This window comes from Danio rerio, chromosome 1 (assembly GCF_049306965.1).
Source record: "Danio rerio strain Tuebingen ecotype United States chromosome 1, GRCz12tu, whole genome shotgun sequence".
Lineage (NCBI taxonomy): Eukaryota > Metazoa > Chordata > Actinopteri > Cypriniformes > Danionidae > Danio > Danio rerio.
The window spans coordinates 19,255,310-19,280,938 of record NC_133176.1 but is presented as its reverse complement, the minus strand read 5'-3'; the positions used below and the strand labels follow the sequence as shown (position 1 = coordinate 19,280,938).

The window sequence follows — 25,629 nt, the reverse complement described above, 5'->3', positions numbered from 1 at the left end:
TTCAGATTGATCCAAGCTTACAATAAATAAACCAATTTTACCCTACTGCCTTAGCTTCGTTTGGAAGAATTACCCCTTCCACCACCATCTCCTCCTTTCCCTCCCTTTTCTAAGGGGAGCTCTCAAGAACTACCTGATCTCGGACACCCTTTATATGCTCATTATCTCCGAGCTCAGGGTTCTCCCCCGGGACAAACCTGCAATTAACGCCAAGCATATCTAAATGTGAACTATTGAAATAGTTATATAATAGTGATCCAGCATTATGGAAGCACTTAAGCGAAAATGTAATTAAATTAAATTTAAATTAGTTTCTTGATAAAGCTGTTTACTTGGTAAAAATTGAACTTTGTAAAAAATGCTGGGTTCAACACAATTGCTTCATGTCTAAACCAAAACGATGATGTTAACTTAATAGATTTTACAAATGTAAGTAGTAAACCTACAACAATTAAGTTGTTCCAAAAATTTCTCAAGAATTGTGATGTGATGAAGAATGTGTGATGTGTTCAAGCAGCACAACAAATAATAATTATTATTGAGTGTATACTGTTTAAAATGTCTGAAAAAAATACTAAAACTACATGATATTACATTAGATTAGATTTTCTTAGGTTAGATTCATCTTTATTGTATTTACACATGTACAAGTAGGAGGCAACCTAATGCAGTTTTGGTCTAACCATGAGTGCAATAGCAGCAAGCGCAGGATATAGGTAGTTATAAAGTGCATTTAAAAGTGTGTGTGTGGGGGGGGGGGGGGGGGTTGGGGGGGATCAGCTGCAATACAAAAGTTGATGTTCATACAGTTATTAATCACCTGTTTCTTAATGGTCTGTCTCTAAAAGTGAGGGGGACGTATCCCCATAACCCACTCCACCATCCCCCACACCCCGCCCCTCAGTGCAATTACAGAAAATCTATGGTGATATTTACAGATGGATGTACTATGACATTGTTACTATGAACAGAGGTTTACAATATTATTTTATTATATTACAATATTTAGATTAATATTCTGAAAAAAATGGTTTATTTGTATATATTTGTGTCTCATATGATGTCAGTATGTTTAGTCTATCCTAAAAAAACTAAATGCAACTGAGCAGCCTTATTCAATACATCAATCAAAGCTGACAAACAAAATTCAATGATATTTGGGTTGATCTTTTAATGTTTATTCAATGCTTGTTTCAGTAAAAATATTGATTTAATTTTAGTCAAAAAATTCTGATCTTGTGAGCATTTTGATCTATTTATCCTCGTTGAAATAACTTCATTTCAGTGTGGAAAACTAATTAAAAATAAATTATAGTTTTAACGTTGTTTTAATGATAGTTTGGTTGATGTTTTAACATTTATTCATTGTTCTGGGATTTCACTTGTTTTGTTTGTTTTGCTCTTTTTGTAGGATAAAAAACGCGACATTTGTATAGTTACTACAGACTTTTTTTGATGAAAAACCCTTGTTCTTAAAACGAAAGTAAAATTGCCATTCCTAGGATTGTTCTGATATAGTCGAGGTGACTAAGGATTTAGGTGTGATGTTTATACGATAGAGAAGAGATTGAGATTTGATGAGATGAACAGTCTGACAGAGACAGAGGAGCATTATGAACTAAGAGAAGTGAGTGAGGAAGATATAAAGCGAGAGATAGCACTCAGCGGAGGAGTGGTCTTCCTTTGGCTCCAAAGGGGTTTAAAGTTGAAAACACCGTCATACTCGACACACAAATACTGTACACACACCTGCTGTGGAAATGCCGTTCACTGTGGTGTTAGATGGTCCCGCGCCGTGGGGTTTTCGACTTATTGGAGGAAGAGACTTCAGTCAGCCGCTTACCGTCGCCAAAGTGAGTGTGTCTATTTACCTATTTAACTGTGTTAAACAAGCGAACAGAAAATAACAGATTTATTGAAGCAACACCATCAACAAACAGAAATCAATAGGCTAATCATAACACAGGCATCAATTTTCAATTTTCTGTAACGTGTTTAGAAAGCGTTATACTGTACGCATTATAAGACTATATATTATTGATTCAGAGCACCTATATTCTAATAATAACAAATGATTATTATCATTATTGTTATCTATGTAAATGCACATACGTTTAAAAAAGTTCTAAATGTGTTAATACACATTCACTAAAGAATCTTTATAAATAATAATAATTTGATTATTATGATTGCCGTTGTTATTATTATCATTGTAATGATATATTATCTACACAAGTATTAGCATATTTTGATTTATATATTTATTCATCTGCAAATAATATATGTGTTTTTATTTCTACTATATTTGTATTATTATACTTAACTAATTCATCAACTAATATAATAATAAAACAATGAAATGCAAGAAGACCGAGTTAAAGGCGAATAAATACCAAACATACACACATATTTTCTTTTCTTATTGTATTTTGTATTTTATTGTTCTGTTATTATATCATTTAGCATTTTAAAGAAAGAAAAGTTAATTACATAATCAAATGTAATAATAAAACCATAAAAATGATGAACAGATGCTTTACAGTAAAGTATATTAAAAAAAAAACATGCAAGCACATTATAATAATTTATAATTATTGTGTAGTAAAAATACTTTACAATTGTTATATAGAGCTAAAATACTAGACTATTATAAAAGAAAATCCCCAGCAGTGCTGGGTTGTGCCTGCAGGGCATCCTCTGTGTAAAACATTTACCAGAGTAGTTGGCGGTTCATTCCATTGTGGTGACCCTGATAATCAGGGACTAAGCCAAAGGAAAATGAATGAATTAAAATAATGTATATAATCATAGAATATACAAAATGCAAAAAAAAAAAAAATTACTAGAAAGGAATAATAGAAATGGATACCGAAATTACACAATCTGGCATGAGCTGCGGATTGCAGTATATCATCCCCTATAAAGAGAATGTTTTATGGTGCAGAACAATGGCTGTCCTCATGCTCTATTTATGTGCATGTGTGGAGCTAAAATTGTTGATGAATCATTGACATTGGAACTAACATTTGGATCCTCGCACCTGTTGTGGCAGTGGATTTGTGTATTGCACGTATAAACAAATGTCAGAGAGAGTCCAAAAACAGAAAGAACAACAGATAGGAGCATAGACTGATTGAAACCGCTCTGTTTTTTCAGCCCTTTAAGGGGATTGTTTAATCAAAAATGAAATAAAAAATCTGTTATCATGTCATCCAAATACCATGTCAGATTCTTTCTTCTGTTGAACTCAAAAAAAAAAAAAAAAGAAAGAAAGAAATTTGAGGAATATCCTGGCTGCTGTTATCCAAACTTGCTATTCTGTCCTACAAAAGAAAGAACATCATATAGATCTGGAACATGAGCAATATTTAACACAAGTCGGATGGTTATATGAAGTCCCTTTAATATTATTAAAAAGATTAAAATATTCTAGACTTTCTCTCAATTGTAATTGCAATTTTATATCTCCAAATAGCAAGTGTTTAACTGTAATCTATCTTTGCATTTTACAATGATTAATTCAACTATTAATAAAAAAAACATATTTGTACCTTGAATTTTGATTATTTAATTAATTTTGATAATTTATATATATATATAAATATATATATATATATATATATATATATATATATATATATATATATATATATATATATATATATATATATATATATAAATGAGCAATATCACATGAGTAGCAGTGCGACAGGGCTGTATATCGGCACTGATGTGAGGCGTGCGTTGGCACAAGGCCACAGGCCGAGTGCCATAGTGCCCCCACCAGTGCCGATATACAGCCATATCGCTCTACTACGAGTGTGATATTGCGTTTATACAACAGTTTGACGGCATTATTGTGTATATAAAAACAAAATCAAACATGGAGAGCCTCAAAAACCCTTTTGTATGAGGAACTACGTTCTTCCGGATTTAAATCATAAGCTGACAGTTAAACAGTTGAGCAAGCATCTTTTAAACTTTAAATCTGTAGTGTCTGCTTTTCTTGCTGGTTGTATGTGGGCAGAGTAATACACAAAGGGTAAAGAGGCTGTAGGAGTTCTGATATTGCAGAATATCGCACGGCTATCAGCAAATCAGATTTGAGAACCAGACAGAACTGTTGTATAAATATAGATTTTCATTTCCAAACAAAATGCAACGCCCCCATGACATTGGGGTACCACGTCAATCTGACGTCATGTTGACATCTTGTGTCTGCTGGGTGTTTAAGGCCATTTTGGTCATACAGTAAACATCCGTCATCTTTTCACCAGTGACATGTATCTAAACAGTCTCTGTGTTTTTGCGGGTAAAGATTTTGAACATCTTCTAGGACACTTTTATTGCTTCCAAACAGTTTGCTGCAATCATAAATCACCCATGTCTTGAGGTAGTTCATTTTGATACAAATTACCTCTTTACTTCTGTGTGTGATTTATTGGACAGGAATTACAGGACTGACTTTTCTAATCTCCATAGACAAGAAAAAATAAAGTAGTGACTGCAGTTAAGGAAAGTAGTGCAGTAAAAGTACTCAAGGGAAAGTAAAAGAACAGATTTTGAAAACTACTAAATTACAATTCCTGAGTAAAACTACTCAATTACTACTAAAACCCTGAAATGGAAATTTACTCACTATTTACTTAAACACAAAGGAAGTTATTTTGAAAAATGCTTGTACTTGTAACTTTTAATGTAATTGTTAAAGTCTGTGGTTACCGGTTTCTAACATTCTTCAAAGTATCTTCTTTTGTTTTCAACAGAAGCATAAAAAAAACCTCATAATGGTTTTGTACCGCTTTAGGGTGTGCAAATAAGTACTTTCCATTTAAGGGTGACATATTCCTTTAAGAAAAAGTCTTTCAAACCAGTATTAAAAATTCCATATGATAAAAACTGAATCTTGACATATTTTTTATCCTAATCCAAATGTACTGTCTTTTTTTTTTTTTGAAGATTATTTAAACGATTTTTTTTCTGTGAGTTAAAAAGGCTACAACTTGTTATGTGATCAAAGATCTAGTATATAAATGCACAATGAAGTCATTGTTTGTGCAGAGGTTTTCTGCTTTTGTTCTCTGAGCAGCTCTAGTTTTAGATTTCTCCTTTGCTTTAATGAGATTTCACACTCGGAACATTCTCTGCTGCTCACTCTGTGGTTCAGCATGACACTGTTACCTAATCTCAACACTGCGCAGCCATTTTTGGTCAAACACCTCCTGTCCTCTGTCTCTGGGCCTTCAGATTTGATTTACTCACAGTCTGTAACCTGCATGGACTTTATTAATCAAAGTATGTTTGGAAAGCAGGCCTATTTTATCAACAGCAGATTTGAAATGTGCTCAAAATGTAATTTTAGAACGACAATGGGCTTTGTTTTATGTCATATACTGTAGTATCTGATTAGTTCAAGTCAACTCAAATTTCAAAATGATTTAGCTAAGATTTGTGGAGCAAATGTCCATTACATGCAGTACAAATATAGATCTATGCTTACTTTTTCAATGCTTAAATGCCAGTTGATTTTGAATCAGGCTTTGATTTACGTAAGCAAGGTTTCAGGTTTACCTAAACTTACATTATTAATCTTATCATTTGGTAAATTAACTTATTTAAATTGACCTCTGGCTATAACATCCACTGTAAAAAATATTCGTAATTTTCCCGTTTATTTTTGCCAACCGGGGTGCCGTAAAAAAAAATTAAAATAACAGCCGTAAATACAGAAATTTACCAGAAATTTAAATTTAAGGAAATTTCTATAATTTAATGTCTGTTATTTTACGGTACATTTCTGTAATCCACCCCAGCTGCTGGAAATGAACCGTAAAATTACGGACTTTTTTTTACAGTGTCAAACAAAAAACAATTTATATACTCCAAGCACCATACAGGTCAGTGATCTGAACTAACAACAGATTAATATAACTTCCTGTCAATTACAATTACAAGTTTCATTGAAGAAAAAGATGAGACTATGGATTGAAGACCATAACATTTATAAAGAGTGGTCAATTCAGGTGAAAAAGAAGGCTGGGCATATAAAAGCATTTGTGCATTTGAATATATATTGGTATAAAATTTGTATGTATTAGATTTTACTTTCATGTCTGCAAGAAAATGTTTTAGTTGACATTTTATCTCTCATTTAATATTGATATATAGTTTTACTAATTATTTTTTTATAATTATTTTTTTAATAATTATTTATATATTTTATACTTTAATAAAAGTGTAAAAACTTATTTTATAGTTTTTTAAAAGAAAAGGCTTTTTCCAACGCAATTGCTAACTTTGTTTCTAAATTATAAGACATAATAAACAATGGGTAAATAAATCTTTTTTTTTTTTTTTTTTTTTTTTTTTACCGGACACAGTAAATCGGCTGCTGTACTTTTCTCTGGCTACTGTAAATTACAGGCAACATTCATGGTTGTCTTGTCATATTTATGAGTAGATATGACTAGTCAGATATAATCATTGTAAAATGCGATTAAAAAGTGAGTAAACCCTTTGTTGAATTAAGTACTAAGTGAATTAGGTAAAGTTTCAATTACTCAATTATTTGAAGGCAATAGGTTGATTTACTTTCAACTAATCACCTTAACAGCAATGGATTTTCTCAGGTTTTTAAAAAAAAAGTCAACTAAACACTTTTTAAATGTAGTTACATAAACTTTTTGGGGAGAATGAGAAATGATTTACTCCTCTATTTTGGCAACAGGGTTTGACACAATTGACAGATAGAAACATTTTTGCCAAACAATCCAATAGTATAAATGCTATAGGAATCATGATTAAAAGACATTAAAATCCACTGTGTGACGAAATTATGTAATTCTTTTTAAACTAAGACAAAAGTGTTAAAACTAAGGCATAACTTTTGGTGTAAAACTTTTTAGTTTTTTTTTTTTTCAGAGAGACCACACATAAATTTCAGTGTTTCAGATGTTATCTTTAAAGAAATGCCACCATTTGCTGTATTATACATAATTGTGGCAGATAGTTCTACCAGTTTTAGGCCAGCATATGGTATGGTACTGTAGCTATAAACACATGATCATTTACACACATTTACTGTAAAATAGTTCTAAGTGTACACATACACATTGCACAGAACATACATCTGGGATGAATAGATAAGAGACCTTAAGAAATATATTGAGTTGATAAACAGCTGATTTAAGGGTAAGAATCTTATCCAGTGCCAAACCATCACAATTCCACAGAATACACCCCTACTGCCTTATGATGAATGACTGACATGATGGATGTACATTTTCATTCGGTTCTTATACCATTATACATGCCATTCTTATCATGTAATGCAAGTGATACTATATAATGCACTGCATATGTGCAGTTTCATATAATTCATCTTTGCAGCTTTACTCTGAGAAATGATAACAGTAGGACTGCAGAACTTGGCTGGAGACTTATTCCTCAAGTATGTTTCCAGGTAAGATTAGTTTACTTGGGTAACATACCAATGAGGACAAGGACATGCACACAATCAGACAAACACACACACACACACACACACACACACACACACAATCCTGACATACTAAGGACATAAAGCTTCATATTATTCAAGCCCCCCTGTCATTTTTTATGGTTGCACACACACAAACCTGTATTTATTTATGTAAAAATCCACAATGGCGATGCAGTGGCACAGTAGGTGGTGCTGTCGCCTCACAGCAAGAAGGTCGCTGTTTCGAGCCTCAACTGGGTCAGTTGGCGATTCTGTGAGGAGTTAGCATGTTCTCGCTGCGTTCGTGTGGGTTTCCTCCGGGTTCTCCGGTTTCCCCCATGCGGTACAGGCGAATTGGGTAGGCTAATTGTCTGTTGTGTATGATTGTGTGTGGATCTGGGGATGGGTTGCGGCTGGAAGGGCATCCGCTGTGTAAAAACATGCTGGATAAATTGGCGGTTAAATCCGCTGTGACGACCCCAGATTAATAAAGGGACTAAGCCGAAAAGGAAATGAATGAATGAATGAATGAATGAATGAATGGATGAATGAATGAATGAATGAATGAATGAATGAATGAATGAATGAATGAATGAATGAATGAATAAATAATCCACATTTTGTATACATCTTCTTCCTTTTCAAAAAACTAGAATACAGGATTTTTGGCTCTTGAAGTAAGTTATAGCATACATAAAAGAAAGAAAGAAAGAAAGAAAGAAAGAAAGAAAGAAAGAAAGAAAGAAAGAAAGAAAGAAAGAAAGAAAGAAAGAAAGAAAGAAAGAAAGAAAGAAAGAAAGAAAGAAAACTTAAATGCCAAAAATATAAAATGCACTTTTAATTTACATGGGCAAAATGTGAGATTAAATTACTATTATTTAACCATAGAATTAATACAATCTGAAGCACTGATGATGCACTGTTCATCAAAATACTATTTTTAGTATATTTTCATATTTAATACTCTTATCACGTTTTATACTTTTAACATAATTTTTGTGAGCAGAAATAAAATGAATGAATTATCAAGTAAACTTCAGATTCTTAAGGCTAGTAAGTGGTAAAATATCCTATTGTTTGCTTTATAAAACAAAAAAAAACACATTTTTATCTTCAACTATCCCTTTGTTTAATAAAATAACTTAACTATACAATTTTACTGCGAAAATAAGCATGTACCACAAACTGAAGGTGAACAAATTAACTGCTGAAATGGATTTTCTTTGCGGATTTAACTAAAGCATGCAGTATGAACCATGTGATGTGGATAGATGACTGTTTATGGCTGACCGTACTGTTGTGCATTTGTAGGAGTTTCCCTCTTATACACAAAACATATGAAAGGGAGTAAAAAGCAATACAACATTTACTAAGTTTTGCAGTAACCAGTTCACTAGTAATCATTCCATTAAATTACCACCCAAAATCCATGTTTGTTTGCACTCAGCGTTTCTGTAATAGTTTCGTTTCTGCCAACTTCAACACATTATTTTCTATCTTCCATCACTCTAAGTGCCTTGTGTTTGCTATTATAGAAAATAATTCAGTGTAAGAGTATTATTTAATTTGTATATTTGCTCATTGACCTTAAACAGAACTTTTCTCTCTGATTGGTCATTTTATTGTATTGTGGTTTGATGCTTATTTGCCCGGTTTAGTCATTCTGTATATCAGTAGAGCTCAGTGTTGGAGTTTAGCCATTTGCTGAAACTTTCAGCTAACTTCTTCTGATGTTGTCTAAACCATTCTCTGTTTTCAGATTTCACCAGGAAGTAAAGCTTCCACAGTGAACCTCTCTCCAGGAGATATCATTTTGTCGATAGATGGAGTGTCAGCAGAAAACCTGATGCACTCTGAGGCTCAGACTTTAATTAAGGATGCCTCCTATCAGCTCACACTTACTGTTGAAAGGTCAGAGGTCCAATTATTTATATAGTTGATGTGCATTTGGGTTCTTGAAAAAGATTTTGGGGGTTTTAACGTATTGTTGGTGCATTTCAAGTATTTTCTATTAATTGTGGTTAAACTGTAATAATATAATACTAATGAATAATGGGTCCATAATTAATATAATCATGCAAAATGGTTAAATGTGATAGGGAACATTTGACATTGAAGTTGCATAACTTATTGTTAAACATTTTTAACAGCTAACAGAGTTGACGTTTTACACCATTTTGAGCATTAGCTCAAGACGCTAACCTCAAAACAGACACCACATGACATATCTTAAAAACAATGTTATGTGTTTTAATTGTATTATAGTTTTCAAAAGGTGAATGAGAAATTCAATGAAATATCCCAGTAACAAAGTTGACCAACTCAATATCACGGCAATTCGTAACTTTTTGAAATAGTGGCTAATTCGTATGAATTCGTACAATCTAATTCGTACAATTTAGTACGATTTGCTCATCACCCAGTGACGGTTGGGGTTAGGGGTGGGGTTGGGTGCCACGCCTCCTTTTTAAAATCGTACGACTGAACTCGAATTCGTACAAATTAGCCACTAAACTGACAAAATATAAAATACTTACGTTTCCTCGTGAGATCAGCCTGGAGTTGACAGATAATTTCTCATAATCTATTGGTTTATCCTAAACACATTTTTTTTAAAAACTGTATTTTATTGCTTGTTTTGAACTATTTAAAATGAGTTGAAATAACACAATTCTTAAGGTTTTTGGCGAGACAACTTAATTGTTTTATGTTTAATCCACTTAAATTTTTCAAAACAATTAAGTTAACTTAGTCTATTTGTGCTGGGACAACATGAAATAACTGAGTGGAACCCAGCATTTTTTACAGTTCAGTTTGTAATGAATAAGAGAAGAATAATGACATGCCTCAGTGCCTTCCAGTAAAATAACTTGAAGCAAAATGCTTCTTTTGTCAGTGCTTTAAAGGTTATGCCTTTTTAGAAACAATGTGACCAGAACGTAGGGATGGACACAACTTTGTTTCAATAAGTGAAGAGCAAATAAAGCAGAAAATAGATGTTTTATGCAGGTGCTTATTTGACTTAGTCAACACATAAGTGGAAAATTAGACTAGATTAATTATTTCATGATAATTGATGCTGAATGTATAATTCAGGAGGCAGAGACAGCCAGAATTTGTTGTAGTGAGATTCTTTAAGTAAACATTTTCATAACAAAATGTCCCTAAATATGCTTAACATATTGTTTTTAGAGATAATGTGATATAATATGTGTTTTTAAATGTAAAATGTATACACGATTCTAAAATCATCCATATGCTAAGAAATACTATTGAGAGCATATTGGAAAAAACAAGAAATGATAACATTTAAGTTTAGGTCACAATTCATGCAATTAACTATACTGGCTTACTACCTGCCTATGGGCTCTAGCTAGAGTTTTAAAGCCAACGATAAACTTCCTGTGAAAGCTTAATGTGACTATTTTCAATTTCACAAGGTTGTTTTTACAGCATCACTATTGTAATGCAATAACAATACATTCTGTTAAATAGACTTAAGCATTCATTTAGTTGTTCAAGCTAAAAATGAGATGAAAGACCGTTGTAACTGCTAGAGCCATCAGTAGCAACAGGCTAGCATAGAAATTCCATTGGAAATACTGGGGTAAAATAAACTGTCATATTTTAAAGACATGGTGGGAGGAAATGGAATTTAATGCAGTGATTCTTGTCTGATCTGGGAACCACTTCATATCGTTTATCTAACAGGCAGTGAAGATTGCTGATTTTTAAAGAAATCAGATTTTAAACTTTACAATTTTGTAACGGAAAGACAGTACACCAGAAGCCCTTGGGCTGCCTGGCTGAAAATTGAAAGTCTGTGTGCATATTATTAACCTCTTGGTGCTCCGGTTTCCCCCACAGTCCAAAGACATGCGGTACAGGTGAATTGGGTAGGTTAAATTGTCCGTAGTGTATGAGTGTGTGTGTGAATGTGTGTGTGGATGTTTCCCAGAGATGGGTTGTGGCTGGAAGGGCTTCCGCTGCGTAAAAACTCAAGTGGTGCTCGCTGCAAAGCCATTTGAGGAGAGCTGAGCTCCAGCGAGGGGGAGCTTAAGCTTGAGCTCCACCTTTTTTGCACTTCTTCTACAAGTGATGTCACTGGGGGTAGGGTTAGGGGTGGGGTTGGTGTACGCATTAAAACAGCTTACAGGAGGAGGAGCGACAGCTCATGCTCCCCCTTGCTGGAGCTCAGCTCTCCTCAAATGGCTCTGCAGTGAGCACCCTCTCTAAAAACTTGCTGGATAAGTTGGCGGTTCATTCCGCTGTGGTGACCCCGGAATAATAAAGGGACTGAGCCGACAAGGAAATGAATTAATGAATGAATGTATATTGTATCCTTATACCTAAAACCCAAACCCAACTTCTGCCTTACTAACCATTAATAAACAGCTAATTAGTAGTTTATTAAGCAGTGTTCGTTAATGGTTTGCTAATACCGTGAATTGTGACCTAAACTTAAGTGTTACAGAAATATTTCATGTGGGATCACAAATGTTATTTTGCAGACCTGAGACTAAGCTGTGGTCACCAAATATGACTGAAGACAATCCATTTAAAATGAACCTAGAAGCCGAGAGACAAGTACGTGTCTTTATATTTTTTCTGCACAATGATCCCCTATTTTTAATATGAACTGTAACACTTATCATATTGATCGAAAGGAACACAGACCAATAGGAGCAGGCCATAATCGAAGGGCTTCACCGTTTGTGGCTGCAGCCAACATTGATGAAACACGACAGGTGGTGAGTCCAACCTACAACTCCCCTATTGGCCTTTACTCTTCAGGCAATATTCAGGACGCCCTACAAGGACAACTCAAGGGCCTCATCCATAACAAAGCAGAAAGGTGTGTTTCATAACTGAACCTAAATCATTCTAGAATGTTTTTTAGAACTAATCAACATTAGGTAATAATTTTAAACCAATACAGCATCTAGTTTGCTTTTGTCTAGCAGATTACATTGAAATTATGACTGTGTAGTCCCAGGAAACTCAGCAATATAGAGGATTCGGATGTATATCGGATGCTGCAGAAAAATCAAGAAGAGGATGAAGCTCATGAACCTCGACAGTCTGGATCCTTTAAGGCCTTACAGAGCTTTATGAACAGTGAGGGTACGACATACACAACATTGTTTTAATGAATGAGTATGACGTAATGTGATTGGCAATTCATAAAATGGGTGGAGGGAGAAAATATTTTCACACACTGAGGAAGTCATTGAGCCAAAACGTTTGAGCCAAAACAGTTTTGTTTATCCAATCCATTGCACATAAAGTTTGCCTCCTTCAAAACACCTCTTAAGTTAACACAATTAATTTTTTATAATGAACATACAAGATATTATTAGTTAGATAATATTAGTCTTAATATGTAAAATATACTTCACCCAGATTATTTATTTCTAATTTAAAAGGAGTGTTGTGGATTATGCATAATGTATTAAAAATGAAAGTATTATAGTTTTGAAATTTTGTGGCATATAGTCAAGGATATAAAAATCCTTATTACTGTTTGTTTGTGGTTAATTTTATGAAATCTTTACTATGGATTTATTATTTTTTGAAAATGCTGCAATGTGCACATGCACTGAAGTTTTGTTCTGAACAGAAACATGTTACTATACTGTTTTCTTTCCACAGGTACTCGTCCATTAGTGATAAGGAAAGTCCATGCCCCCATGAGCAAACCGTCTGCTCCTTCTGGCAACTTGCACAAATTACCAATGTGTGATAAGTGTGGTAACGGCATAGTGTAAGTTAAGCTACACAGGTCATATAGTCATATGCACAAGGTCAAATATTTACTGTAGAAAGCCAAGACTTTTGGCTGTGACTGTGGAGGCCACATAGTGAACCAATGTCATGTTCAAGAAACATAGCGCATAGCGTCTTATCCTGCTGGAAGTAGCAGTCAGAAGATGAGTACACTGTGGTCATGAAGAGACTGACATGGTCAGCAACAATACTCAGGTAGACTGTGGCGTTGACACAATGCTCAATTGGTACTCAAAGTGGCCCAATGTGTGCCAAGAAAATATCCCCCACACCATTACACCACCAGCAGCCTGAACCATTAATATAAGGCAGAATGGATCCATGCTTTCATGTTGTTGAAAGCAAATGCTGGCCCTACCATCTGAATGTCCCAGGAGAAATCGAGAATCATCAGACCAGGCAACGTTCTTCCAATCTTCTATTGTCTAATTTTGTTTAGCCTGGTGAGCTGACAGGAGTGGCACCCAGTGTGGTCTTCCGCTGCTGTAGCCTATCTGCCTCAAGGTTTGACGTGTTGTGCGTTCAGAGATGCTCTTCTGCAAACCTTAGTTGTAACAATTGGCTATTTGAGCTACTGTTGCCTTTCGATCAGCTCAAACCAGTCTGGCCATTCTACTCTGACCTCTGGCATCAAGGCATTTCCTCCAACAAAGCTGCCGCTCACTGGATATTTTTTCTTTTTCGGTCCATTCTCTGTAAACCCTAGAGATGGTTGTGCGTGAAAATCCCAGTAGATCAGCAGTTTCTGAAATACTCAGACCAGCCCGTCTGGCACCAACAACTGAGCCACATTCAAGTCACTTAAATCATTGTTCTTTCCCATTCTGATGCTCGGTTTGAACTGCAGCAGATCATCTTAAAAATACAAAATCGCATACTTATGCACTATTCTGTGCCATTTTTAGTATAAATAATGTAAGCAATGCATTCACACTGAAAACTCTAAAAATAATAAGTACACTTTAATATATGTCAGATAACTTTATTTATTTTGGATTGTGAAAGCAGTATTCTCCTACGAGAGTGATTATATCGCCTCCTGGTGGTGAAAGCGGTTATACTCATGGCAGGTATTATTTGGTAACTTATTTCACTTATTTGACAACCGTCAAACTTCATGAGGGAAACGGTTTGAATTTCCGCTTAGTAAAAAAACCTTAGTGTTTCATTTGGGACGACAAACATATATATTATGCTGTTGAGTGTGTAAATGTATAAGTGCATAGTGTATAGTGTGCCATTCGGACACAGCTGTGGTCTACATGCCTAAATGCATTGAGTTGCTGCCATGTGATTGGCTAATTAGAAATTTGCATTAACAAGCAGCTGGACAGGTGTACCTAATAAAGTGGCCGGTGAGTGTATATATTATACAGTATATATTGAGACTTTATTTAAAAATCTCCTATATCATTCATTAATTGTAATTGGTCGGTTAATTTTTTTACACTTTCCAAATAATTCAAATACAAATCTGCTTTTCAGAGTAGGTTGATGAAAAGTAATGTAAAAATTATATATATTTTAAATAAATTCTGTTTTCTTAAACTTTCGGTTATTAAAAGAATCCTGAATAATAATAATAATAATAATAATAATAATAATAATAATAATTTAAAAAGTGGTGTTAAAAATCTGATCACAGTATTACTGTGTTTACTGTATTCATCAAATAAAATGTAAATGTTGATCTAGGTTTTTATTTTTGCTCTTCTGTCTCTCTTTGTTTTCTCAGTGGGACGGTTGTGAAGGTTCAGGATAAGTTCCGTCACCCAGACTGTTTTGTGTGCACAGAATGCGAGGAAAACCTAAAGCAGAAGGGATACTACTTCATAGATGATGAGCTGTACTGTGAAAGCCACGCTCATGCCCGGGCAAAACCTCCTGAGAGTCCAGACCTTTGATCTTCTCGCCAACATGAACTTCTCTTGTTTTAAGCACAGACACAAAGGTTTTACCAATTCATGCACAATCATGTCGTCCAGATACCGAGAGTTGTCATACATTGTCGTTTTGTGTGCTGGGATGCAGTATTTTGCACTTACTGTAGTAATATAGTGTGTGTTTATTAAAGTAAGTTTGTATGAATAAAGGTTTTGTTTTTGGAGAGCCATAATATCCCTTATCTGGTGTGTTTGAGCAAGACAGGGATGCACTTTCTAAAAGGAGATGTCTAACAAGACTCACAAGTGGTTGTACTTTATATATTTCCATCATGTTTCATGTGCTTACAGATCAAAAGGAAAAATTCACAAAAATATAACAAGTGAAACACATACTGTAAAGTTAATTTCTTATTTTGCTACAGCATACTGTGGTCATTCATACAGAAAAGTCTAGAATTTAGGAATTGTACTGCCACCTGCTGGGGTAAAATCAATGGCGCACTTCTATAAACCTTTCTGTTGTGATAAAATATGAATGAAATTGTGTTTTGTATACTAATTTCTTGTCAAGCACGTTCTTTTTTTACACTTGATAAAACAGGAATTGATTCTGACTAAAGGGCAAAACAATACAATCTGTGCAGAAAATGTATTTATATCACAGATTTGACCTTTTTCTTGTTTTAATACTGATGTAAATATTAATCGGTTGAAATTCAATTCTTTAATCCATTAATAGGATTAATAGCATAAATATTTTAAAAGTTCTCATCACACATTAAAAGTGTATTCACAATGTATAAGTTCATGCTCTATTTAATATACAAATTCAGTTTATTCATTTTCTAAAAAGCTTTTTACCAAATAAATATTGAATTTTAGAGTGTGACAATTCAGCATTCAACTAATTTATTTCATTGACAAATTTAATTATATATATATATATATATATATATATATATATATATATATATATATATATATATATATATATATATATATATATATATTTGTAGCGAGCACACACATGCCACGTCGCCCTGGTCGCTAATCCAACCCAGCTGGACCATCATCAGCACCGGATCGCTCACAGCTGGACGTCATCAAGCGGAGAGGCATATAAGCCAAGCTCACGCAAGAGGAAGCGAGCTTCATTCAACTAATGACTCCCTGCGCTAATGCTTGTCTCGCTGTCTCTACTCCACAGCAGACTCCAGCTCGTGACGATCCAACACCCGACTACTCACTGTCCTTCACCTACTTCCCGGAGTACCAGAGCACCTCACTTCTAAGAAGAGCACCGTATTCACAACCTACACTTTGTAAATAAAGCACCCTCCGGGGACTTGTCTGTAAACTCAACCAACAGTGTCAGTGTTTTCCCTCTGCCTCGCTACAACTGGTGGAGAATGCGGGCAATTGCAGAGGGAAAAAATTCAGAAAACAACACTTACCAGTAAGGAGAAATAATCGCTGAATTTTTTTTTCTTTGTGTTACAGACAGGCATCCGCTCTCTCTCTCCCACTCACGCTCTCTTGCTCGGCTGTCATCCTGACCTGAGTCATGTTGCTGGAAGACATAGTACGCCATCTAGCGGAAATTTCAAGAAAGCAACAGGTAATAACAGAACAGCTCACCGCTAGACAAGACCGAATGGAGCAACAGCTCCGCCAAGCGGCCAGTCCTGGCCAGTTCCCTGATGTGAGTGCTCATCGTTATATCACCAAACTCAGCGACCTGGATGATATAGATGCTTACCTTCACACTTTTGAAGTGATTGCCGAAAGAGAGAGATGGCCGAAGGAAAGTTGGGTGAGGATGTTGGCACCGTTCTTAACTGGAGAAGCTCAACGAGCGTATTTTGCATTGGAGACACCGAAAAATGACGATTATAAAGCATTGAAGGAGATACTCGCCCGAATGGGGCTCTACACAATCAGCGCAGCACAGCAATTTTCCCTGTGGTCCTATGATGAAAAGCAGCCGGTACGTACCCAAGCAGCTCACCTATCTCGATTGGGGGGATTATGGTTGCTAAGAGGAGATCCTTCCACGGTCCAGGTCGCTGAGAAAGTGGTGATTGAAAAGATGATGAGAGCGTTACCAAGACTACTACGCACACTTACCAGTATGAGGAATCCCAAATCGCTGGCCACCCTGGTGGAGGCGGTGGAGCTGGCAGAAGCTCACGTTGCCAGGGAGACTGGGGAGAGAGCGGCTCTGCCAACCCGGTGGGTGAAGGCGACCGGTAGAGGGCACAGCACGACCAGGCAGCAGACCGGCGGTCCCCAACCCAGTCGACGAGCCGATGCCCACAACACACTTGACCCCGGCCTGGACAGCAGGGTGCGTGATACATCGCAACGTCCCTCCCGAAGCTCCCACCCGAAGAATATTTCTAGATGGGAAAACACAAACAGCCACGTTGGATACAGGAAGCGCCATAACCCTAGTTCACCCGAAAACTTTAAAAGTTCATCATGAAGGAAAAAGCCGAATCCCAATTACGTGTGTGCACGGGGATACCCGTCACGTACCGTCACAGAGAGTGACCATCGCGGCTAAACCGGGCAGCTGGCGCATTGAGGTAGGAGTGGTTCCGGATCTTCCAGTGCCCCTCCTTCTGGGCAGAGACTGGCCGGGGTTCGTTGATCTCCTCACCCACCATCAGGCTCTATTGGCTCGTCCGAAGAAAAAGAACAAAGGACGGGCTCAGCGGGACCGCCAACCAGTGTTGATGGCCACCGAGAGCGACAGAGGGGGTGAGTCATCATCGGCTAACCTATATTTGGATCTGTTCCAACAGATAACTGCAGGTGGTGATTTCGGAAGAGCGCAACGAGAAGACGAGACGCTGAAACACTGCTGGCCAAAAGTGAGAATCGTTGACAGTGAACGGTTTCCCAGCCCTCACCCCCTCCCGCATTTCATTGTACAAAATGGTCTGCTGTACTGTGTCGCAGAGAGGCGGGGGGAAAAGAAGACACTGTTGGTCGTTCCCAGGACCAAGAGGGAGACGGTTCTGGAGCTGGCACATACTCACCCGATGGCTGGACATCTAGGAGCGGCCAACACAATTAAAAGAATCCGCGATCGGTTTCACTGGCCCGGGCTGGACGGAGAGGTGAAGAGGTATTGTCAGGCATGTGACATCTGCCAGAGAACGTCTCCCCAACGACCACCCCCCAGCCCTCTGATACCCTTACCCATCATCGATGTGCCCTTTAACCGCATTGGCATGGACTTGATAGGGCCTTTGCCGAAGTCAGCCCGGGGACATGAGCACATCCTTGTCATCCTCGACTACGCCACCAGATACCCTGAAGCGATTCCCCTGAGGAAAGCCACGTCATTGGCGATCGCGAAGGAGCTGTTTCTGCTATGCAGCCGAGTAGGAATACCAGCGGAGATATTGACCGACCAGGGCACCCCATTTATGTCCCGGTTGATGGCAGACCTCTGCCGCCTCCTCAAGGTAAAGCAAATAAAAACATCTGTTTACCATCCACAGACTGACGGCCTTGTAGAGAGGTTCAACAAGACGCTGAAGCAGATGCTCCGCCGGGTGGTGGCAGAGGATGGGCGCGACTGGGACCTCATGATCCCATACGTGTTATTCGGAATCAGAGAGGTTCCACAGGTTTCACCCCCTTTGAACTGCTGTTTGGCCGCCAACCACGTGGGCTATTGGATGTGGCTCGTCAAGCCTGGGAGCAGGAGCCAGCCCCACAGCGGTCAGTAATTGAACACGTACGGGACATGAGAGGACGCATTGAAAAAGTCATGCCCATCGTCAAGCAACATCTGACCGAAGCCCAGCACGCCCAACAGAGATTATATAACCGGCCCGCCCAACCCAGAGAGTTCCACCCAGGGGACAAGGTGATGATCCTCATACCTACCACAACTTCAATGTTCCTGGCATCCTGGAAGGGACCATATACGGTGGTAGAAAGGGTAGGGCTGGTAAACTATCAAGTCCGTCAGCCGGGACGAAGAGAAGAACAACTGTACCATATCAACTTGATGAAGAAATGGGTTGCAGCTCCAGGTCATCTAGTTGCCTTCTTAGAAGAAACTTCTCCCGTCGTCCATATAGGTGAGCAACTCTCACCGAATCAGAAGGCGGAGCTGCAAGCCTTGGTCGGTCAGTTCAAGGATGTGTTCTCAGACAAACCGGGCTGAACCACCATCATCCAGCACGACATCACCCCACCTGGCACCATCGTCCGGCAGAGGCCTTATCGAGTACCAGAAGCTCGCCGGCTGGCTATCAACGAGGAGATTCAAAAGATGAGAAAATTAGGAATCATCGAGCCATCCTGTAGCCCGTGGTCCAGCCCCATAGTGATGGTCCCCAAACCCGACGACACCCTCCGCTTCTGCAACGACTTCAGGAAGCTCAACGAAATTTCAAAGTTCAACGGGTACCCCATGCCTCGGGTGGACGAGCTGCTGGATAGGCTGGGTGGAGCCCTATTCATATCCACGATCGACCTCACCAAAGGCTACTGGCAGTTACCACTAAGTGAAAGCGCTAAGGAGAAAACCGCCTTCTCCACTCCCGGTGGGCACTGGCATTACCGGGTTCTTCCCTTCGGGCTCCACGGGGCCCCAGCCACATTCCAACGAATGATGGACATCCTGCTGAGGCCCCACCACCCGTATGCAGCAGCATACCTCGACGACCTGATCGTCCACTCCGAGTCATGGGAAGATCATCTATCCCGGTTGCGGAGGGTGCTCCTAGATCTTCGAAGGGATGGGCTCACAGCTAATCCCGAGAAATGCCACCTGGGTCTAGCAGAAGCCAAGTACCTCTGATTCCACATCGGAAGAGGTCTCATACAGCCACAACAAAGTAAGATCAAAGCACTACAAGAAACTCCACAACCCACCACAAAGACCCAGGTACGTGCATTTCTGGGGTTAGCGGGCTACTATAGATGTTTTATACCTAATTTCTCATCCATAGCCAGCCCTCTGACAGACCTGACCAGAAAGGGGCAGCCGGAGAGGATCCAATGGAACAGAAGCAGATGACGCGTTCCAAGCCCTGAAGACGGCCCTCACATCCTCACCGGTACTGCACGCACCTGACTTCGGCTGCCCCTTCATTCTACAGACAGATGCTTCCGACTCGGGCCTGGGCGCGGTCCTCTCCCAGGTCCACGGCGATGAACACCCCATCATGTACGTGAGTCGGAAGCTTACCCCTGCAGAGACTAGGTACGCAACGGTGGAGAAGGAGGCCCTGGCGATCAAGTGGGCAATCCTGGAGCTCCGGTATTATCTCCTTGGCAGGAAGTTTACCCTGGTGACCGACCACGCTCCCCTACAGTGGATGTCTACAGCGAAAAACAACAACGCTCGAGTCACCAGATGGTTCCTGTCGCTCCAGGATTATAACTTCACAGTACAACATCGAGCCGGGGCCTCCCACGGAAACGCTGACGGTCTCTCAAGGCTCTGGTCAGGATGGGCAGGTCTGTCAAAACATTCTACCCCCCCTCTCAATACTTTACCTTTCCTCCGCAGGAAACCCAGGACCAGGACGACGCTAAGGGGGGGGGAATGTAGCGAGCACACACATGCCACGTCGCCCTGGTCGCTAATCCAACCCAGCTGGACCATCATCAGCACCGGATCGCTCACAGCTGGACGTCATCAAGCGGAGAGGCATATAAGCCAAGCCCACGCAAGAGAAAGCGAGCTTCATTCAACTAATGACTCCCTGCGCTAATGCTTGTCTCTCGGTCTCTCCTCCACAGCAGACTCCAGCTCGTGACGATCCAACACCCGACTACTCACTGTCCTTCAGCTACTTCCCGGAGTACCAGAGCACCTCACTTCTAAGAAGAGCACCGTATTCACAACCTACACTTTGTAAATAAAGCACCCTCCGGGGACTTGTCTGTAAACTCAACCAACTGTGTCAGTGTTTTCCCTCTGCCTCGCTATTTTATATATATATATATATATATATATATATATATATATATATATATATATATATATATATATATATATATATATATTAGTGGAAAGATTGGTTAAACTAGATACAAAAAATTATCTTAGACAATGTTTGACTGCAATAATCTATTTCATATTGAAATAAGCTATTGAGATGTGGTGGAATTGACATTTGTTCAGTTTACAATGGGAAAAAAATGTTTCTCTACTTATCTAAGTTTGTCCTCTTGATCAAAAAAAAAAAAAAGACAAATTAATTAAACTTATGAGACTGTTACATTTAATTTTGAACAAGTTTTTTACTCCCGTAGTTGAAGAATTTTTTTTACGCCCGTTGTTGAAGAATGACATGCAGGTAGCGTATGTTCCAAAAAAAAATTATATTGAGGAAAAGTCTGTTTATTTCAATAATTTGTAAAAAAAAAAAAAAAAAAAAAAAAGTTAAACTTGTGTGTTATAGTACACTACACACAAAGTGAAATATTTCAAGCCTTCATTTGTTTCTATTTAATGATTATGGATTAAATATGGGAAAAAACGGAAATCCAGTATTTCACAAAATTAGAATATCATGACTTCAACATTATAGGCTCCCTGTTTCTCAATCTAGTCCGCTAATTAATGCAAAGCCTTGAAATTGTCTCAGTCTGGCTTAGGCTTCAGAATTATGGGGAAGACTTCTGACTTGACAGTTGTGTAGAAACCATCACTGGAACCCTCCATAAGGAGGACAGGTCTCAAAGGGCAATTTCAAAAGAAACTGGATTCTCGCGGAGTGCAGTATCTAAGTAATATAGATAAAATAGTGTTAAAAGGAACACGAGGTTTAAACGATAAATATACATTATTTAAATCGATGTACCGGACAGTCTCACGGGACTCTGGATGTCAAATTGCTCTCGAAGCGACGTGGTGACACGAAGCCCACGGGGGTGATTGAAATCGCTTGGTTTCCATGGTTACAGCCGTCAAATCATTGTAAATATCAATCAAGTCCAATCCAGTCGAGTCCAATCAAGAAGCAGTGTAGGCTATTAGTAATTATTGGTAAGTTTCCTTTTCTTCTCTATGCTTTTTCGTCCACAAATTGAAGTCAATATATGTTGAAGAGATGTAGGCCTACTTCAAAATAGTACAAGTAGCCTATGTTATGTTTAATTTAGCGTTACAGCCACATAATGCAAACTGAGTCAAAAGATGTCTCTTTTGGTGTCTGCAGATCACCAGTCATAAAGTTGATGTAACGTTACTCATGAATTTATTAACATGTTTGATTTACAGTTAAGGACAAATTCAGTATAGCCCTCCTGCGATATTTATTGTTTTTCAAATATTTCTCAAGTGATGTTTAATGGAGTCTTTCAGTGTTCCAGTATTCCAGCAGTTTTTCCGATCATTTTTGTTCAGAAAAAAGTCCTATTTGTTTTATTTTAACCGGAATAAAAGCATTTTCTAACGGCAAATATCATTAGCCACCTAGAGCAATAAAGAAAAATGTGCAATAATTGCCTTAAGCATTTTTAAGCCTTAAAAAAAATTACACTTTAAGCTAAATACGAGTGTCTTGAAAAAAAGCAAGGAAAACATTATGTACCAATTTGTCTTTGACCATTATCATTAAAATCAGCAGAGAGCATTATTATTATTATTATTATTATTGTTGTTGTTGTTGTTGTTGTTGTTGTTGTTGTTGTTGTTAATTGCTTTAAATCAACTTCTGAAACTAGTAATCATTTTAATATGAAGTTGAATTATTACCCCCCCCCCCCCACCCCCAAATTTTTTTCAACACATTTCTAATCATAATAGTTTTAACAACTCATTTCTAATCACTGATTCATTTTATCTTTGCCATGATGACAGTAAATAATATTTTACTAGATATTTTTCAAGACACTACTATACAGGATGAAGTGACATTTAAAGACTTAACTAGGTTAATTAGGTTTAGGCAGGTTAGGGCTGGCGAGTTATTGTATAATGATGGTTTGTTCTATAGACTCTCAAAAATATATAGCTTAAAGGGGCTAACAATTCTGACCTTATATGGTTTTAAAAATGTAAAAATGCTTTTCATAGCTGAAATGTAAAAAGAAGAAATATTCTTCAGAAGAAAAATGTCCTTGAAAAATGTCCTTGCTCCGTTAAAGAACATTTTAGGAAATATGTAAAAAAAAAAAAAGAAAAAAGAAAAAAGAAAAAAAGGGGGGGAAAATCAAATGGGGGGCTAATAATTTTGACTTCAAATACGCTTATATTAAAAAGTCAATTCTATGTAATTACTTTGAATATGTACTTGAGATGACTAGATTATCCTTTGCAGCAATCACTCACAAAAGAAAAGAAGCTCTTTAGTGCTGTATAACTGGCATTGGTCACCTGAAGGAAGAAGTCAAAAACGTCATAAACCAGACAAAGAAAAGACTGCAGAACTTTTATGGACATCATGCACAAATCCACATTTACAGACAGCAGTTCACAGTCCACATTAAATTCTGACCTCACAACAAAAGGACCAGAAGACAACTGCAATGCTATGGAGATCAACTTTAATGCAGACCCTAAAGACATTAAGAATGACATCTTAACTCTAAATAAGAAAGACAATAAAGCCATTCAAAAATCAGGCTGTCATGACTGCAATCTAACAGCTAAATTAACTCATAAATGTCCATTTGAGCCTTATTTAGAAAAGTGCACACGATTGCAGAAAGAAAACCTAGAGGTTAAGAAAAAGCTTAAAAAGATGGAGAAGTATTCCAAGGATTGTGCGACAGAGCTGCAGAGATTTGTTAAGCGCTTTAAGGAGTTTAAAAGCATCAACAAAAACCTGGATTCAAAGAACAAACAACTTCTCAATAAAAACCAGCAAATGAGGCAAAGAATTACAGAGGTTTTAAACCAGAACAAACCTCAATCTGAACATCTAGAAAGAATCACCCAAAGCAAACAACTCGAGAAACAGCAACTTATAGAAGCAGCTGTGAAAAATGACTTAGAAGAACTTCCGATGAAAGAAGATTCAGCTAGAATTAAAGAGAGGAAGATCCTGACACAACTACAACAAGAAAACCTGATTCTACAAGAGAAATTGGAGCAGAAGTGTCAGGTGATGAAATATGCAGTCAGTAAAGCGGAAAGAGTTCAGACAGAGCTGGACGAAGTGGAAAGCTGTCTGCTCACTCTACAGACTGAGAGGAATCTGCTGCGGCAGGAGGTAAAGAGGCTCCATGAGGAATATATCTGCCTTACTAACAGCATCTCACTGCAGATGAAGAGAAACAGCAACGGTTTCGGGAAAAGCTTCACAGTCTACAACAGCAAAGTCCACCTCTTAAGTGTGCTGAAGGTAAGCTCCGTGTAAACACAGCTGTAGTTGTATGACTAATTTGGGTGATAGTTGTTACTTATTTTACGTTTGCTTCCTTTTATTCTGAAAGGAGGACACACAACATAACGGATAGAGAAGAGAAGAGAAGAGAAGAGGAAGAGAAGAGAAGAGAAGAGAAGAGAAGAGAAGAGAAGAGAAGAGAAGAGAAGAGAAGAGAAGAGAAGAGAAGAGAAAGATGAAATACAAAAACCTGAAAAAAAATATCTAGGAATGTTACTAGATGCTGTCTGTTTTTTCATGTAATTGAGTTTTGAGTATTTTTATTACATTTTTCATTATTATTATTATTATTATTATTATTATTATTATTATTATTAATAATAATAATAATAATAATAATAATAATAATAATATTCTTTTGAGTGTTTAATTTCTGGTAAAAAAGGTAATTACCAATATTCTGTGATTTAATATGTAGTCTGTTTATTGACGGTTTTACAAGTGTCATTTTTAATTTATTGTTGTTTATTATTATTATTGTTGATGATGTTGTTGTTGTTAGTATCATTACTTTGATTTATTATTTTCTGCTGGTAAAAAGTTATTTAACAATATTCTGTGTTTTAATATGCAGTCTGTTTTTTGTTACTTATTGTTGTTGATTTATGTTATTATTAACGATATTATTTCTTTATGTTATTATTATTATTCAAAATGAACAATTACAACTGGTAAAAAAAATCATTCATTATTTTCTCTCAATAAATCTGCTTTTTGTGTATTGATTAGGATTTTTACTTGTGTTTTCTTTATATTTCACACACCTAGACTTTTTGGTCTCAGTAAAAACAGACTATAATAACTTTTTTATTTATATTTACATGTAGATTTTAACTATTCATACTAAGATATATAACATTTTTAGCATATATATATATATATATATATATATATATATATATATATATATATATATATATATATATATATATATATATATATATATATGTATATATATATATATATATATATATATATATATATAGCAGATATATAACAAGTTCAGCAAAACATTAATGGTTTACTTATGATACACAAATATTTTGGTAATTTCTAAAAAGGCAAAGTGCATAAGTACATAATATATTTGCTCATTTTTTCCCACCCA

At 37.1% G+C, this 25,629-nt stretch overlaps 2 protein-coding genes across 4 annotated transcripts; both read left to right on the top strand.

The window, feature by feature from the left end:
* The first annotated feature begins 1,719 nt into the window (after window positions 1-1,719).
* On the top strand, window positions 1,720-15,712 carry pdlim3a (PDZ and LIM domain 3a). 2 transcript variants are annotated; one of them, NM_001024376.1, is given in 7 exon segments: window positions 1,720-1,853; window positions 9,240-9,391; window positions 11,992-12,067; window positions 12,148-12,335; window positions 12,471-12,604; window positions 13,133-13,244; window positions 15,003-15,712. In NM_001024376.1, coding segments are annotated over 7 exon segments (924 nt in total). In that variant the 5' UTR covers window positions 1,720-1,760; the 3' UTR covers window positions 15,172-15,712.
* Window positions 15,713-21,476: 5,764 nt separating this feature from the next.
* Window positions 21,477-25,242, top strand: si:dkey-256e7.8. 2 transcript variants are annotated; one of them, XM_017355880.4, is made up of 3 exons: window positions 21,477-22,177; window positions 23,454-24,479; window positions 24,571-25,242. In XM_017355880.4, the coding sequence occupies exons 2-3, from the start codon at window positions 23,568-23,570 to the stop codon at window positions 24,592-24,594; spliced, it is 936 nt and encodes a 311-aa protein (XP_017211369.2). In that variant the 5' UTR covers window positions 21,477-22,177; window positions 23,454-23,567; the 3' UTR covers window positions 24,595-25,242. The 2 variants fall into 2 exon arrangements, with proteins under 2 accessions (XP_017211369.2, XP_073806339.1); XM_073950238.1 differs by lacking the exon at window positions 21,477-22,177 and having other exon boundaries at window positions 23,420-24,479.
* The last annotated feature ends 387 nt before the right edge of the window (window positions 25,243-25,629 follow it).